Source organism: Podarcis muralis, chromosome 17 (genome assembly GCF_964188315.1).
Source record: "Podarcis muralis chromosome 17, rPodMur119.hap1.1, whole genome shotgun sequence".
Lineage (NCBI taxonomy): Eukaryota > Metazoa > Chordata > Lepidosauria > Squamata > Lacertidae > Podarcis > Podarcis muralis.
The window spans coordinates 11,240,225-11,258,990 of record NC_135671.1 but is presented as its reverse complement, the minus strand read 5'-3'; the positions used below and the strand labels follow the sequence as shown (position 1 = coordinate 11,258,990).

The 18,766-nt window shown below is 45.7% G+C and overlaps 1 protein-coding gene across 1 annotated transcript; it reads left to right on the top strand.

The window, feature by feature from the left end:
* Positions 1–289: 289 nt before the first annotated feature.
* Positions 290–17,759, top strand: FNTA (farnesyltransferase, CAAX box, subunit alpha). Its single transcript, XM_028712388.2, has 9 exons — positions 290–505; positions 1,675–1,760; positions 3,461–3,575; positions 4,220–4,324; positions 6,206–6,332; positions 7,032–7,180; positions 8,297–8,359; positions 11,816–11,987; positions 17,014–17,759. The coding sequence occupies exons 1-9, from the start codon at positions 372–374 to the stop codon at positions 17,143–17,145; spliced, it is 1,083 nt and encodes a 360-aa protein (XP_028568221.2). The 5' UTR covers positions 290–371; the 3' UTR covers positions 17,146–17,759.
* The last annotated feature ends 1,007 nt before the right edge of the window (positions 17,760–18,766 follow it).

The window sequence follows — 18,766 nt, the reverse complement described above, 5'->3', positions numbered from 1 at the left end:
AGATCAATATATATATTAAAGGTACAGAAGAGGCAAAGCCCTACGATGCCTTGCATATGGCAATGAAGGCGTTCACCTGAGTACCCGAAGTGGAACTAAGGAACGCAAAGCTCTTTGGGCATCTTGTTCTTTCTGCACTTCCGGTGCGGCGACTTCCGCTTTCCTATCTCTATGGCAAAAGCCTTGTTCCCGTTGGCGGAGAGAGAAAGGAGGGCGCTGTGAATCTCTCCCGTTCCTTCCGGCGCGGCTCTTTCGTGATGGAGGCGCTCTAGGCCCAGCAGCTGCGCCTCTATGGCGCGGGGCGGCGCTTGTTCCTCATAGGGAAGCCTCCGCCGCTTCCTCTCTTCCGGGGTGGGCGGGAGGCGGCTGTGATGATGGCGGACGGGGAAGGCGGCTTAGACCCCGAGCCCTGCGCTCCTCACCTGGAGGCGGAAGGCGAGGCCGCTGGGGACAGCGAGCTGGACTCCGGGCTGCTCCTGGACACCGACGGCTACGTCCTGTACAGGTATGTGCGAATGCAGTGTTTTATATATATATATATATATATATATATATATATATATATATATATATGGGGCTTACTTATGAGTAAACGTGCAAAGGACTGCGCTCCAAAACTTAATTATATATGGAGAGAGAGCGTGAGTTTTGGAGCTCAGACCTTTGCACATCTACTCATAAGTAAGCCCCATGAAGTCCAATGGCATCGACCCCTAGGTAAGCGTGCTTAGGATTGTAACCTCAGGGTGCCTCTTTTGTTGTTGTTGTTGTTTAGTCGTTTAGTCGTGTCCGACTCTTCGTGGCCCCCTGGACCAGAGCACGCCAGGCACTCCTGTCTTCCACTGCCTCCTGCAGTTTGGTCAAACTCATGCTGGTAGCTTCGACAACACTGTCCAACCATCTCGTCCTCTGTCGTCCCCTTCTCCTTGTGCCCTCCATCTTTCCCAGCATCAGGGTCTTTTCCAGGGAGTCTTCTCATCTCATAAGGTGGCCAAAGTATTGGAGCCTCAGCTTCAGGATCTGTCCTTCCAGTGAGCACTCAGGGCTGATTTCCTTAAGAGTGGATCGGTTTGATCTTCTTGCAGTCCATGGGACTCTCAAGAGTCTCCTCCAGCACCATAATTCAAAAGCATCAATTCTTTGGCAATCAGCCTTCTTTATGGTCCAGCTCTCACTTCCATACATCACTAGATGCCTCTTTTATGAAAGCCCCAAGCCCCAAACCTGCTGTTTGGTTTATTGCTAGGTTTGTGTGTCTTTTGAGTTTGGGTGGGTTTTTTTTTAGCAAGTCGGGGTGTAAATGTCCAGATAAATGAATGAAACAGATTCATCTAAGCAAGGCTTGGGTTTTTAAAACGAAGGATGCCCAGTTCTGTTTGGAAATAGCCTCGTCTACTTTCTTGGGCTTCCTTATTCTGGAGAGGGGCTGATCGCTGTGCTTAGCATAGATGGAGAGACACTCTGAATTTTATAATGTCATGAAACATGTAGTTGAAAATAGGGAAATTGTGGATGGGGTGCAGGGCAGTGATGAAATTGCCTAAAGGAATCATGCAGTGCTGCCCACATGTGCGAACCAACCTTAGTCTTTAGGCAGTAGCTCTGAACTATATGTGTCCTAGTATTTCATACTTTCCCCCTGGTTGTCAAATTATGATTATTATTTTTTTACAGGGATAGGAAGGAATGGGCTGATGTTGAGCCAGTACCTCAAGATGATGGGCCAAATCCAGTAGTCCAGATCATATATAGTGAAAAGTGTAAGTTTCAAGTTCTTCGGTTAAAAAATAAAATCGGTATGCCCACCTAACTAGAGGTGTGGCCATAGAAAGGTGATTCATTCTTCATTACTATTGTCTTTATGGGAATTCAGAAGTAGAACTGACAGAGTAAGGCAATTAGGATGATTCAGGTCATGAAAGAGGGTGTGAGACTAGAACTGCACTTGCTACTAGCACTTAGGTGGGGCTAAAGATTGTTTACAACCCCACCCACATATTAGAAAGCTATTAAAGCTTCATGTATATGAGAAGCTGGGATACACATTTAAACCTTATTCGACGCTTGGTTGCCCTGGGTTTCTTCAGAAGAAAATACCATCAATAAAGAGGTGTCAGAGTTGTTGTTTTTAGTAGATAATCTAGATGCAGATAAATCAGTAGCTTTAATGCTAGTTAATGCTGCTACATTAAAAGCAAGCTACATTAGGTACTTCTCTGATACACAAACGTACCAAAAGGGTATTTACGTTTTAGGTGCATTTTCCAGATTACTGTACCTTCAGTGGGTGGGGGTGGGTTTAAAACAATATTTCTGTAAGCTGCTTAGAGGTTTTCTTACAATCAAGCAGTATATAAGTTTTGTTAAGTATGTAAATAAAACACAATAAGCCAAAAAAATAGAGAGGACAGGTTCCTTCCTCTTCCGAGTCTTCAATCCAAGTGTCAACAGTGGGAGTGACAAAGAGGGAGGAGGGGAGGCAAAGTTAACTCACGACAAATGTTAACAAGTTAACTTCAACTGAAAATGGTAATTAAAGGTTAAAGCCATTTTGAAGAAGGATTTAAAGGAAGAGGCTGGGAGGTGACCAAAGAGAGAGAGACTCAAGCTGTGTTGGTTTTCTGAGAAAGAGTTCCAGGCATAAGGGTGAACAGGCAGAGTTGATGAAGAAAGCAATGTGAACTGTGTGGCACTTTCTCTTGATCTGGAAGGTGCAGTTTGTGTAGAATGCAGCAGAGCAAGACCCTGCCAGCATATAGCACCTGAGCTGGGAAACCTGCGCTGCTTGCCGGTTTGCTAGCAGGCCAAGTTCAAAGTGTTACTATTATTATAGAAAGCCCTTAACAACTTGGGACCAGGTTACCTGCAAGATGGCCTTACCCCATATAGACCCACTTGGCTGCTTCAAACTGCGGAACTGGCACTGTTACAGGTGTTGCATCATACTGAAAATGGCTTAGGGTGCCAAGAGTTGGAGAAGGGAAGATCACAGGCAAGGACGTGGCAGGTAATAAGGGCAGGGAGAGGGTGGGGCAAAGCAGTGGAGAGCTTTGAAGGCCACAGGGCGTTTATGCTGGATAGGGAGCCAGTCTAGGGAGCCCAGGGTCTGAGCCATCAGGGATGTGAATGGTTTTGGCAGTAGAACTTTGGGAAGAGATGAGAAGATCTTTGTCCTTCGAGGAGGATAAGACAATTGATGGTCATGATGGCTGGTGTACTGCCTCCAGCAATGGCCCTGGTATGCCTCTGAAAACCAGTCGCTGGGGAAGACAAGTGTGTTCATAGCCAGCTTGAGGGATTCCCATAAACATCTGGTTGGCCACTGTGAGAACAGGATTGTGGACTAGATAGGTATTTTGGCTTCTTCTGACCAAGAAGGAAGCCCAGAGAGTGATTTGACATAAAGCGATTTCTCTCTCTCTCTCTCTCTCTCTCTCTCTCTCTCTCTCTCTCTCTCTAGTTAAAGATGTATATGATTACTTCCGGGCTGTTCTGCAATGTGATGAAAGGAGCGAAAGAGCTTTCAACTTAACGGGGGATGCCATTGATCTTAATGCTGCGAACTACACTGTGTGGTATGTAGCGCTGATGAATCTGTCATTTATTGTTAGTTGGGCATTGCTGAGTATACATGAAGAAAACCAGAAGTTGAGTCTGAATTTCTTTTATTTTTATGTGGAATCTCTAATATTTGGGTAATTTTTATCTGAATAGCTTGATTAAAAATGTATTTTTAACTAAGCCCCAGAAACTAGTAGTGAAACTGTGCTAAAATGCTTCTTTCCCAGGCCTTGTTGCAAAATAAGTGAGTAGACTTTTTCCTTGCAGAAAATTATTGCTCATGTGAGACTTGTATACCATGAGACATGGCTGCCATTAATGCATGGCACTGTAACCTTGAGGTTGAGGTTGGATTACTGTCATGAGCTCTAAGTTTGGCTGTCTTCTTTAAATATATATATACAGAAACTGCAGGTGATCCAAAATGTAATGGCTAGACTTTCTTCTGGAAGAAGATGGGGGAGAACCATGCAATATCTGTCCTCCAACAGCCAATGGTTGCTGGCCTCAATGAAAAGTGCTGGTGTTCACTTTTAAATCTCTGAATGGCTGCACCAAGGCCGCCTGAAGGAGCAGGTCCTCCTGAGTATTCTTCTTTGGGTCTCGCATTTTGCTGAAGAATATTTTTCTTGTCTGATGATTGTTTTTTCTTCTGCAGGCATTTCCGCAGGGTTCTTCTGCAGTCCCTGAACAAAGATCTACACGAGGAACTCAATTATATCACAGCTATCATTGAAGATCAGCCAAAGAATTATCAAGTCTGGTAATGTCTGGCTCCTTTTTGATAAGGAAAGTTATTTCCCTTTCTAAATTATAAGTGCAGAATCCTTACATGGAGACCATTGTACATGGCAAGAATGCTTAAGATGAGGAGGGTTTTGTTTATATGATGACACAACATACATAATACGTTTTGCAGAAATGCCAGTATTGTAAATGCTTCTAGAAAAACGAGAAGAAAGTAGGAGTGTTTGCAAACATGCACAAACAGCAACAGAAAGAAAGGGGGGAGGAACCCAAAGCAACATTTCATTGTCCATTTTCTGTATATAACTTGAGAAGAATTACAGTGGTGTATGTTAATATATTATAAGGTCAAATGCAGCAAACCAAAAAGATTTGGGGGGGGGCGCACACACAATCATATAAAATTCAAAATTCTTTATAAACATTCTTAATGAGAAACAACAATAATTTGACGTCCACATCAATGCTTTGAGAAGGTGAGCAAAATGTCCTTATAAGCCAAGCTACTAGGTCCATCAAGAAATGGTCAAAAGCCTACTTACTAGTTCTTTATAGCATAACAAATAACATTACCTTTGTAAACTTCCCTGTCTGATCACCTTTGTTCAGTTTGTGCTCGCCATAGATAACTGGGCTGATGGCTGTTTTCACAGCTACCTTTGTCCCTCTTTATTTGCCCTTGGCTTGAATATGGCAGGCTGGCAGATGCTTTTTTACTGTGTTCTCGGTCTGTTTCCTTTCCCACCCCAGGCTCAGTTTAACACAACAGCCTGCATTTCTTTTGTTTCCTCATTTGCTAACAGTCCAACAATAGCTCAAACCCAGAAGGGCAGCCTAAGCCCTATGAGGCTGCTTTAGTCCAGCAGTAGAGCTGGTAGCTTACACTGTTACAGCTACAGCATCTTCCAGCACTTGACAAAGCAGGGCAGTACCATGTGGCTCTTGTAAAGTGCCTGAAAATCCTTTTGCTAGCAGGAAAGCTGTGGGCAAGAGTCTGTTGGTTTTCCTGAGATGCCATGCTAAGACTGCATGCATTGGGGTGTTGCATCTGTGGGTGGGACTCTGTGCCCCATCTGATTGATGTCTATTAATACTTTGCACAGAAAACTTGGCAAATTCAGACATGTACATCACTTGCTTGGTGACTGTGGCATCAAATGATGAAATTGTGCAAATGAATAAGCTGATTAATTGCTGCAAGGACAGCTTTCTTTCTGCCTTGTATAAACTCAAAACACAATGTTCATCAGTGGGTGCAACTCGCACTTTCAGTGGGAGAGTTGCCGAGCTGTGTGATAGAACATTGTGGCCTTTAATGAGCTGTCTCTTACTACAAGATCAGAAACAACCAAATATGACGATGTGCTACTCATTTAATTACTGTTCCATTGAACGTTTTTGTTTTCAAGTGCAAATGCCCATTATCCATCACTCTTGGCAGGATTGCATTTCAGTAAAAAATGGCTAAACAGTAAACAGGCACTGAAGGGATGCTGGGTTTTTTAAAAAATGGTAAAGGGACCCCTGACCTTAGGTCCAGTCGTGAACAATTGGGGTTGTGGTGCTCATCTCGTTTTATTGGCCGAGGGAACTGGCGTACAGCTTCCGGGTCATGTGGCCAGCATGACTAAGCTGCTTCTGGCAAACCAGAGCAGCGCACGGAAACGCCGTTTACCTTCCCGCCGGAGCGGTACCTATTTATCTACTTGCACTTTGACGTGTTTTTGAACTTCTAGGTTGGCAGGAGCAGGGACTGAGCAACAGGAGCTCACCCCGTCACGGGGATTCGAACCGCCGACCTTCTGATCAGCAAGCCCTAGGCTCTGTGGTTTAGACCACAGCGCCACCCACATATTTTTTTTAGTTTTGTTTAAATAAGGATTTCTTCATGTTTTAGGCACCACAGACGAGTGTTGGTGGAGTGGCTGAAGGATCCATCCCAGGAACTTGAATTTATAGCAGACATTCTTAACCAGGATGCCAAGAACTACCATGCATGGCAGCACAGGCAGTGGGTCATTCAGGTATTTTGATGTTGCTCTTAGTAGCAAAATGCCCACTGAGATTTGGGGTGGGGACCTTGTACATTGCAAGGAGCCCTGGGGAATGCCACTGGGCATGGAATCCCTTCACCGTTCACTATGGTGGGTAGAAGGCAGGTTTTGCCCCCTCTGCAATCTTGTTCCCATTTGCGTCACTTTTATTTCCGAACCTCCTAACCCTGGGAATGAATGACAACCATTGACCAAACTGCTAAGGAAGCAAAAAGGTGCCCCAAATTTTGGGTTCAGTTTCTTGGTCATACTAGAGTGTGACAGAATGTTGGGAACTGTCATTTATGTATACAGGTTATTCCTGCTTTGAAATGATTAATCAAGGTTGCATTGCAGGGGGTTGGACTAGATAACCCTTGGGGTCCCTTCTAACTCTTGATTATAAGTAATTAATCTCATGATTAATGGTAAATTATTGACATGACTCTCATGACATTCTCCTGTGTATGGTATTCAAGATGCTATACCGTGTCTGTATCGTTGCTTTTCTCATGGGCATCTTGGCTTGCTAAAAACTGTCTTGTTTTATTGTTCTATTCATCCTGAATTTTTTGTTGCCTAACTCTTAAAATCTAGAATTGCTTCAGTTGCGGCTGTATGTGGAAATGAGGCTATTTCCCAAATGTACTTCCTTCTTCTAGCATTTCTCCTTTATTGTTGTGCTTTTAGGAATTTAAACTGTGGGACGATGAACTGGAGTATGTGGAACAGCTCCTGAAAGATGATGTCAGAAACAATTCTGTCTGGAACCAAAGATACTTTGTCATTTCAAACACAACTGGTTATAACGACCCTGCTGTTTTAGAGAGAGAAGTCCAGTAAGTAAAATAAATACTCAACTTCGTTTGAGGCCATTTACACTTGTCACAGGCAGAAGGATACATCACAGATGCTTGCTTATATATCCTTGCATGGTTTTTCTTTTGTTTTAGTATATTGGGTTTTAAAGCCATGGTTTTCCCAGTAGTGATGTATGGAAGTGAGAGCTGGACCATAAAGAAGGCTGATCGCCGAATAATTGATGCTTTTGAATTATGGTGTTGGAGGAGACTCTTGAGAGTCCCATGGACTCCAAGAAGAGCAAACCTCTCCATTCTTAAGGAAATCAGCCCTGAGTGCTCGCTGGAAGGACAGATCCTGAAGCTGAGGCTCCAATACTTTGGCCACCTCATGAGAAGAGAAAACACCCTGAAAAGACTCTGATGTTGGGAAGGATGGAGGGCACAAGGAGAAGGGGACGACAGAGGATGAGATGGTTGGATAGTGTTCTCGAAGCTACCAGCATGAGTTTGACCAAACTGCGGGAGGCAGTGGAAGACAGAAGTGCCTGGCGTGCTCTGGTCCAGGGGGCCACGAAGAGTCGGACACGACTAAACGACTAAAAAACAACAACAACCATTAGATAAAGTAGCCTCTCCCAACCTGATGCCTCCTGATGTTTGGGACTACAACTCCCATCAGCCCCAACCAGCACAGCAGAGTTTGAGAGTTGTAGTCCTCAAAATTTGGAAGGCACCAAGTTGTTGAAAGCTGAGCTAAGGACATAAAAACGCATGCCCTTGGATTATTTCTGCCTTGTGAATAAAACTTTCTATAGTATTAGCTTGAGATATTCCCCACTATTTTCTTTTACTTTTTAAAAAAAAGAATCTGTAGAACATCTTTTCATTGGTAGGAAATTTGTTTATTGGAGAGAAGACATTTTTAGTTGTGTTCAGCTAAGTCATACTTAGAGTAGACTCACTGAAATTAATGAGCCTGCTAGTCATGTCCAGTGGGTTTACTCTGAGTAGGACTGGTATTGAATACCACCTACTCTGTGCTGAACGCTGTTTACTCTCTGCTATTTGGAAAAAATGTGTACTTTGATGTGCATAAAATATGACTCCATATTTCCACTCTCCTTTATCAAATACTCTGCTTTTCTTTTTCAGGTTTACCCTAGAAATGATCAAGATGGTGCCCCATAATGAAAGTGCTTGGAACTATTTGAAAGGGTGAGATAAATTTGTTAGTGGCTTCGGCTATTCTGAAGTGCAGAATATGCTAGTATTTGTTATTTTATTTATTACATTTATATACCACCTTCAGAGGGACGCGGGTGGCGCTGTGGGTTAAACCACAGAGCCTAGGACTTGCCGATCAGAAGGTTGGTGGTTCGAATCCCCGCGATGGGGTGAGCTCCCGTTGCTCGGTCCCCGCTCCTGCCAACCTAGCAGTCCGAAAGCATGTCAAAGTGCAAGTAGATAAATAGGTACCACTCCGGTGGGAAGGTAAACAGCGTTTCCGTGTGCTGCTCTGGTTCGCCAGAAGCGGCTTAGTCATGCTGGCCACATGACCTGGAAGCTGTACGCCGGCTCCCTTGGCCAATAAAGCGAGATGGGCGCCGCAACCCCAGAGTCGGTCACGACTGGACCTAATGGTCAGGGGTCCCTTTACCTTTTTACCACCTTTATCTTCCAAGGATCTCAAGGTGGTGTTCATCTCCTCTTCCCCATTTCATCCTCACAACAATTTTGTGAGGTAGGCTAGGCTAAGAGATGTTGACTGGCCCAAGGTCACCCAGTGAGTCCAACACTTTAACCCAGGGCTTAGTAAACTTTTTCAGCAGAGGGCCGGTCCACTGTCCCTCAGACCTTGGGGCAGACGGCGGACTATATTTTGAAAATAAAAATAAAAATGAACGAATTATATGCCCCACAAATAACCCAGAGATGCATTTTAAATAAAAGCACACATTCTACTCATGTGAAAACACGCTGATGGGCCGGATTTAGAAGGCGATTGGGCAGGATCCAGCCTCTGGACCTTAGTTTGCCTACCCATGCTCTAACCGTTATGCCACACTGGCTTGCTGTACTAGTAGCAGGCCCAGGGTTCAGCTTCCTGAACAATTTTGCTTTCATTTTTAAAACAAGTTTCACTGCAGAGGTATTTGTGAATGTACGTGGGCGGTGCCTATTGCAGCCAATGCAGTTGTGGAATACAATTTCCTATGGTTGGTAAGCTCTAAGTACATTTCCTTTACCACCATGACTAGCAAAACCAGAAAGAAATTGTGCAAAAGAAGACAGAAAACGTAAATCTATTCAGTTTGCCTAATTGCTATAAGATGCAGAACCTATGCTTTTCCCCCCATTTGTTTTTGATTGCATAACTTACATATTTTTAGCATAGTGTACATGGAGCCCTGGATATTTTGTAATTCCAGATATTTTGTAATTCCAGAGGCTGTAAGAAGGAGTTACTCCAAATAATTTTCTGCTCCCAGTTTTGGCAGGGGTAGCGAACTGTAACACAAGTAGAGGATGACTGAGTTGCAAAACGGCATGGAGTGCAGACACAAAATGGCTTGCAGAAGGGCTGTGTCCTCCACGCAGGTTTGCTAGAGAGGTGGAAGTTCTCCAAGTGCTTCAGGTGCTGTTGCATGTGCAGAGTGATATTGATCAGCTTCGGGTACCAGAAAAAGACTGTCACTACCCAGCTCTGGAGGGTTTGCGTTTAAGATCTGAAAAGAAAATGTCAGGTGATACATGGTCTTAAGAGTCACATTGTAGAGGAGGCACATACTGGTGAGGATGTGGTTGTCTTCAGGGTTGTTGTTTTTTTTTAAAAAAATTAAAATCATGTAATTTTTCAAGCTGCCCCTAGCATTCAGGGATAGCAGTTGTGAAGAACTGTTGTTTGTTGCATATTCTGTACATGGTGGGTGGGTGTCTTACATAATGTAAACGGCTTACATAAACATATTTATATTGGTGTAAGCCATTTTATTGCATAGAGCAAAGTGGCTTGCAGTCAACATAATCTTCATATTTTTTTAAGGCTACAAAAAATAGAACGAGACCAGTAACCACAGGTCCAAAAGAGCCTATAGCCTTGTTTTGTTTTTTTAAAAAGAGATAATTTTTATTAAATATTTTCTTGGTTTACAAAAGTACGTGCAGTGTCTCTTTTTCAGGTTGTAAAGTCTTTTCTGCAGATCAGTTTTGAGACAGATTTGTTTTGAGACATTAGTGTTGTGTACAGTCTAAGGTTGGGGAAAACGAGAGGGAGGAGAGGTGGGGTGGGGTGGGGTGGGGTTTTGTTTCAGCGTCAACTGAGCAGGTTCTCCTGCCTTGTTGAATTAAAGTTGTACCTGGTGCCCAGATGACATCTGGGAGGAGGCCAGTCGGATTGCACACGGAGTTCCAGATGTTGTTGGACTCCAGGTCTCCCAACCCCAGCCAGTATAACCTGTGGTCTGAGATGATGGAAGGTAGGGTCCAACAATGTCTGTGGAGCCACAGGTTCTCCAGCCATAGGGTAGACTTTAGTGCTGAGCAAATTGCCGAATCCTGCTTGGTCTGTTGAGGTGCTTTCCTGGGCCTTGTTTCGTTTTTCAGGACTTTCTCAGCTGTGCATGTTCCCTCTTGCACTTAGCTCATTGCCATATTTAAGGGACAGGCGGATCTTGCCGCTTGTCCTCTGAATAAAGGTAAAGGAACTCCTGACCATTAGGTCCAGTTGTGACCGACTCTGGGGTTGAGGCGCTCATCTCGCTTTACTGGCCAAGGGAGCCGGTGTTCAGCTTCCGGGTCATGTGGCCAGCATGACTAAGCCGCTTCTGGCGAACCAGAGCAGCGCACGGAAATGCCGTTTACCTTCCCGCCACAGCGGTACCTATTTATCTACTTGCACTTTGGTGTGCTTTCAAACTGCTAGGTTGGCAGGAGCCGGGACTGAGCAACAGGAGCTCAGCCCGTCGCGGGGATTCGAACCGCCGACCTTCTGATCGGCAAGTCCTAGGCTCTGTGGTTTTACCCACAGCACCACCCGCATCCCATTGTTCAAATAGGGGGAAATAAATACAGTATATGGACCAAAGTACAATGAATACCTGGCACTGATTCATGATACTGACTGGGTTGCAGGTAATGATACTACAGTGGTGCCCCGCAAGACGAATGCCTCGCAAGACGAAAAACCCGCAAGACGAAAGGGTTTTCCGTCGCGGAGGCGCTTCGCAAGACGAAGTTCCCTATGGGCTTGCTTCGCAAGACGAAAACGTCTTGCGAGTCTCGCCATTTCCCCCCCCGCTTCCCCCCCCCCTTATTCAAAGCCACTAAGCCGTTAATAGCCTTTTAACAGCTTAGCCGCTAAGCCGCTAATAGCGCTAAATCGCTAATAGCGCTAATCCACTTAGCCGCCAATGGGGTTGCTTCACAAGACGAAAAAACCGCTAGACGAAGACAATCGCGGAACGGATTCTTTTCGTCTTGCGAGGCACCACTGTAATGGGTTGCAGGTAATGATACCTGACACTTTGTAGTTGCTTGCTTGCTTATCACTTTATATAGGCCATAGGAGATTTCCACATTCTGTAGGAAGCGTCAGATTGGTAAATGTACAGCAAATGGTGTGGTGACCACATGCAAATGAAGTGTGGCGTTCACAGCTGTGTTTTATTTCAGGATCCTGCAGGATCGTGGCCTTTCGAAACATCCAAACCTCTTAGGACAGCTACTGGAATTGCAGCCAAGTCATAGTTCCCCCTACCTGATTGCCTTTTTGGTGGACATATATGAAGATATGCTGGAAAACGAGTGTGAAAACAAGGGAGAAACTCTCAGCAAAGCATTAGAGGTTAGTTTTAAAAGTCGTTCAGCCTCTGTGTTACCCTTTTAATAGACTAGTTGCAATAAGCAGATGGGGAACTCGATCTCTTTCTCCAGTCTTCTGTAGAATTTAATCTCACCAGTGGATAAATAGTCTGTCAGTTTGAATGTGGTAGCACCAACTTTTGGTACCGCAAACAAATTTTAAGGAAAGGATAGTGATTTTTAAATTGACATAATTGCAGAATGTTATCCATTTTTGCAGAATTGAAAATTGGACAGAAATGCCACAGACCACTTCTCTGCCATGCACTGCAGTCTGGAAGTTATAATTCTGAGGAAACTACTTGTTTAAGATGCACTATTAATATGCTGTATAGCTGCTGTCACTATTACTTTCATGCATGGTGATTATGAGATTGCTAACTATTTAATCCCAGCTACAAAGGAAATGTAAAAATTAAAGGGGTTTCACTTTTTATGCAACCATTTTGCCTCTTTCCATATACCGTATTTTTCGCACCATAGGACGCACTTTTTCCCTCCTAAAAAGCAAGGGAAAATGTGTGTGCGTCCTATGGAGCGAATGCAGGGGGGAGGCAGGCGGGAAAAGCCCTCAAGAGCCGCACACAAGCTTCGTGCGCTCTTGCGGGCTTTTCTCCAGGAGGGAGAAGGGACTGACTGGCTGCAGCAGTCCCTTCTCCCTCCTGGGGGAAAAGCCCCCAAGAGCGGCACCCTTTTTAAAGGCTGCGCGGCTCCTGCGGGCTTTTCTACGAGGTGGGGGAATCCCCCCACCTCCCAGAAAAGCCAGGAGAAGCCGCACAGCCCCTTTAAAGAGCGTTCGGCTTCTGCGGGAGGTGGGGGAAGCTGCAGCAGATTCCCTCCTCCCGGGCTCCCTTTGAAGCGGCAATGTGGGAGGGTAAGCTGCTCCCCTCCCACTTTCCTGCTTCAAAGCAATCACGGAGGGGGGAATCTGCTGAATCCTCCAGCAGCGGAGGATCCATGGTCCTCTTCCTTCCCTCCTCCATAGTTGCTTTGAAGGAGGAAAGTGGGAGAGGAGCTGCTTGCACGAGTGTAAGCTGCTCCCCTCCCACTTTGCTGCTTCAAAGGGAGCCCGGGACGAGGGAATCTGCTGCAGCCTCGAGCAGCGAAGAGGATCCATGGGTCCCCTCCTTCCCCCCTCCGTGGTTGCTTTGAAGCAGGAAAGTGGGAGAGGAACTGCTTACACGAGTGTAAACTGCCCCCCTCCCACTTTCCTGTTTCAAAGCAATTACGGAGGAGGAATCTGCTGCAGCCTCGAGCAGCGGAGGATCCATGGTCCTCTTCCTTCCCTCCTCCGTAGTTGCTTTGAAGGAGGAAAGTGGGAGGGGAGCAGCTTACACTCGTGTAAGCAGCTCCTCTCCCACTTTCCTGCTTCAAAGCAACCACGGAGGGGGGAAGGAGGGGACCCATGGATCCTCTTCGCTGCTCGAGGCTGCAGCAGATTCCCTCGTCCCGGGCTCCCTTTGAAGCAGCAAAGTGGGAGGGGAGCAGCTTACACTCGTGCAAGCAGCTCCTCTCCCACTTTCCTCCTTCAAAGCAACTATGGAGGAGGGAAGGAAGAGGACCATGGATCCTCCGCTGCTGGAGGCTTCAGCAGATTCCCCCCTCCCTGATTGCTTTGAAGCAGGAAAGTGGGAGGGGGGCAGCTTACACTCGTGTAAGCAGCTCCTCTCCCACTTTCCTCCTTCAAAGCAACTACGGAGGAGGGAAGGAAGAGGACCATGGATCCTCCTCTGCTCGAGGCTGCAGCGGATTCCCCCCTCCGTGATTGCTTTGAAGCAGGAAAGTGGGAGGGGGGCAGTTTACACTCATGTAAGCAGCTCCTCTCCCACTTTCCTGCTTCAAAGCAACCACGGAGGAGAGAAGGAAGGGGACCATGGATCCTCTGCTGCTCACGGCTGCAGCGGATTCCTCCTCCGTGATTGCTGGGAGCTTCTCTGGGCAGGAATTCCCTCAGCTTAAGTGGGGTGGGGGAAGTGTGGCAGGTAGGGGGGTACCTACCTAGACACTGAAGCCACATGTCTCTTAGATGAAAATTGGGAGTGAGCATTGTGTGAAGTGGCTGTGGATCTCCTGCCGCAGAACTGTAGGACTGTATAGAGTTGGGAGGGCCACCCAAGGGTCATCTAGCCCAGCCCCCTCACAATGTAGGAATCACAGCTAAAGAACGCCAGGCAGATGGTCCCCCAACCGCTGCTTAAAAGCCTCCAGTGGTGGAGACCCCAAACACCTTCCGAGGTCATAGAATTGCAGGGTTGGAAGGGAACCCCAGGAGTCATCTAGTCCAGCCCCGGTGGACAGCGGGCGCAATCCATCCCATTGCGCAAGACTAAAGATGCTGCGCAAGGCTAAAGAAGAAGCCAAGGCAGTGAGCGGGATGGATCGCGCTTGCTGCCTTGTCTTCTTCTTTAGCTGCACTGGAGAGGTTTAGCTCCTGGCTGGAGAAGTTGCGCGGCTATGGATCCCGCGCACTGTCTTGGCTTCTTTGCTCTTTGGGGCTGGGGGGGGGGACCCGGGCTTCCCCCGCAGCCCCGAGAAGCTCTGGGAGAAGTTGCTCTTTGGGGCTGGGGGGGGGATAATATTTTTTTCCTTGATTTCCCCCTCTAAAAACTAGGTGCGTCCTGTGGTCCGGTGCGTCCAATAGAGCGAAAAATACGGTATGCTGTTCTGTACAGCAGCTGACTCCCATTTCATCCCTAAAATATGCGCTCAGAACTTCCGACTTATTGTTAAGGGCTTTCAGCCAGCTGCTACCAGTCAACACATGAGGGACAGGATTTGCCTTTCTGTCTAGATTTAGCACTATGTTTTATTATTATTTTGGTTAGAATTGTGGTGGTTTTTTTTAAAGGCTTGGTTATAACCTGTGGTACATCGAGAAATGCAGTCTTCTGTTGACAAAAAAAAAAAAAAAAAACTAGACTGGAAGGGTTGGAAAGCTGTATTTTAGTGTCCATTAAGAGAATTAGGCTTGTATTTTATCCTGCCATGTAGGAGAGAGAGAGAACTTTGTGTATTTCATTTGCTTTGCCAAATCTTAAAAGCCAGGCTGAGCTGCCAGATTATCTGGATAGAGTATTTTGCTTTGAGAAAAGGAAAGTCTTTTTTTTACATGCTGATAAAGCCCTCTACCAACTTCTTTTGCACTCCAAAAGATGCCTTTTAATCATTATACTAATATTGCAATATTGTATAAACAGTGAAAGGGCAGGTCCCTGCCTAGTGGTGCTTAAAATTTAGAAATAGAGAAAAGGGAAGCAACAGAAGGAGGTTAGGAAAACCGAAACTGGTAGGGGAGTACAGTAATGTGAATGAATACTCCAGTAGTACATCATTCCACTTCATTGTTGGTGTGTATGGGGCTTGGGGAAAATGCTAAAGGTTGTATTCAGAATTAGGTGACAAAATAGTGAACTGACCCGCTTCGTTCTGCAAGAGATGGGATATATATAAATGTAATATCTTGCTGCATATACTAAGCCTTCTCCTTTCTTTTGGAGATAACAATTGATTTGCCATTTCAGGACGTTGTCACTGGTACTCTGTGTGTGATGTTCCCAAAGGAACATGAATTGCTGTTAACTATTTTCTTTCTAAGCAAAATAAATACCCACATACAATCTACCCAATAAAACAATTTGTTTTTCTCATTGGAGGTAAGTTTGCACCCTGGTCAGTGTTATATTTTAAGGTGTAAAGATACCCTAAATATGTTTCCTTTGTGTTGCCCTGCTGGCTGTCATTTCATCACCTCGGCTAAATTTCTGTTCTTTGCTGTACCTTAATATTTATTTCCCTCTGCTGGAAAAGAATTCTAAATCAATTAGTGTGGAGTGGGATGGAAATTGGAAGATTGTTGGGTATTTACTACTGGAGAATCAATAGTGAATTCAATTACCGTATTTTCGCTCTATAGGACGCACTTTTTCCCCTCCAAAAATTAAGGGGAAATGGGTGTGCGTCCTATAGAGTGAATGCAGGCTGCGCGGCTAAGCCCAAAGCCAGAACAGGGAGACGGAGCGCTGCACAGCGCTCCGTCTCGCTGTTCTAGCTTGGGGTTAGCTGCGCAAAGCCTCCGCAGGGCAGCGGGGTGCCTTCTGGGGGCTGGGGTCGGGGGAAGCTCGGGCTTCCCCGCCTCGCAAGCTCCAGGAGCGTAGGCAAGATTGCGCACAACCTTTCTGCCGCTCCCAGACCTGCTCTGGGGTCGGGGGAAGCTCAGGCTTGCCCCGCCCCAGCCCCACGGCTAAAAAGGATCCCGGCTGGGGAGGTTGTGCGTGGCTAAAGAGGAAGCCAAGACAGCCAGCGGGATGGATCCCGCTGGCTGTCTTGGCTTCTTTGCTCTTTGGGGCTGGGGGGGGGGAAATAATTTTTTTTTTCTTGATTCCCCCCCCCCTAAAAACTAGGTGCGCCCTACGATCCAGTGCGCCTTATGGAGCGAAAAATATGGTACTTGTCTCGAATATTTTAAAATAAATACCACTGGTGAATACCACACATAACTACTACATCAGCCTTTCTAAGGGCACTGATGAGTATTCCCCAGGAAAACGACAGCAGAGGATTCCATCCTTTTGGGGTGAAAAAATATTATAGAAACTCTTTTATAAATAAAATCATTGGCTTAGAAACAATCCCTGTAGAATTAGTCTCGATAAATCTTGGTTAGGTTAGGATTCCGCTGCTGAAAAATAGAAAATAGTTCTGGCAGGTGCTGATGGGAGTTGGAGTCCAAAATATCTGGAGGGTTACCAGGTTGTGGCACGTTGGGCAAGATGAAACCCATAAACTTGGCAGAATGTAGCTTCAGATCCATGCACCTGCTGACCCAGCAGAGTTCTTCCAGTTCCACTATCCAGTGTTGTCTTCTGGTCTGTTGCAGGTTTCCAGAGCAGGGAACTGCCTTTCTGCTTATATTGGCAAAACACCAAGAGCGTTTGGGGTGCTATATAATAAACAAACTGGCGGGTATAAACCATGCAAACTGTTCAAACTTGTAATTCTCCTTTCTGTAGCTATGTGAAATCCTGGCTAAAGAAAAAGACATAATCCGGAAGGAATACTGGAGATACATTGGACGGTCCCTTAAGAGCAAACACAGCCCAAGTGAGGAGCAGAATGTGCCAACTTACGATGATCCGCAGTAACTCCATCTTAAAGCAGGAAAGAATATGACATTCAGCTCTGGGTGAACTACAAGAACTTCGAGAGTGGAGATAGCTAGGCAGGCAATTAAACAGAGTGATGTTCTCCACCCCTTCCCAAAATATGTTGCAACTCCACATTACTACAGAGGTATTGCTTCTAATCTCACCAGGAGTGTAAGGCACTCTCCATAACATACTGACCCCTGGTTACTGCTGCTGCTGTACAGATTAACTGTGGGGGTGGTCCAAAGCACTGTGCATTTAAACAAACACTTAGCAATTACTTGAATTGTACCAAATAAAGGAATTGTTTTCTTCATTTTATGTGAATAATGCTGTACTAGTGATTTTAATGCCCTGAATTGGTTCCCAGTCTTGGCCTCCACAGAGTGGCCCCTGTTCTCATAACGCAAGCGCGTGTAAGATTCTGAAAGTATTTGAGTTGGATTGCAGAGTCCTCGTTTACAGTGGATTTATGGAGTAACTTAATTTCAGTTACTTGAAGGAATGAAGTTGTATATCCGAGCAGCTATGCAACACTGACGTGTGTTTTCATTGTATCCAACTAATGCCATCAATAATTTGTATTAAAAGATATAGAACTTGTACAAGGACTTGATGTGTGCTTTGAGATTTGGATTTTCTTTAAAAAGAAAGAAAGAAATGGTGTCCCATACAAAGTGGGAATGGCGATGCTGTTGTGAACTCACTGCTAGTTTTGCAGTGCAGGGAAAATGCCTGATCTTGCCACCTCAGCAGCCAGCCTTGCAGCAAACCCACTCTATATAGTACAGTACAGTCAAACCTCAGCTCCTGAATGGCTCCATTTTCAAACATTTCAGCTCCCAAATGCTGAAAACATTTGAACGTTTTTTGGAAGCCGAACATCTGACGCGGCTTCCGCTTGAGTGCAGGAAGCTCTTGCAACCAATTGGAAGCCACTCCTTGGTTGTCTAACATTTCGGAAGCCGAACGGGCTTCCGGAACGGATTACGTTCGACAACTGTACTCGGTAAAGACTTGAGCCATTGTTTACAAAGCTTGTGTATTCTCTTCAATAATCAGGTCACAATTTTTTTAAAAAATGCCTTAGGCAAGTCAATATCTTTTAGCCTCAATATTCCATTTGCAATATGGAGATATTACTGATTTAATTTGCAGAGTTCTAAACATCATGACGTGATGGGACGCGGGTGGCGCTGTGGGTTAAAGCCTCAGCGCCTAGGACTTGCCGATCGAAAGGTCGGCGGTTCGAATCCCCGCGGCGGGGTGCGCTCCCGTCGTTCGGTCCCAGCGCCTGCCAACCTAGCAGTTCGAAAGCACCTTCGGGTGCAAGTAGATAAATAGGGACCGCTTACTAGCGGGAAGGTAAACGACGTTCCGTGTTCTACGCTGGCTCGCCAGATGCAGCTTGTCACGCTGGCCACGTGACCCGGAAGTGTCTGTGGACAGCGCTGGCTCCCGGCCTATAGAGTGAGATGAGCGCACAACCCTAGAGTCTGGCAAGACTGGCCCGTACGGGCAGGGGTACCTTTACCTTTACCTTAAACATCATGACGTGACACTAAAGAATGATAAAAATGCTAAATATTAGTATTCTTTTCCCTAGAGTGCTTCTATT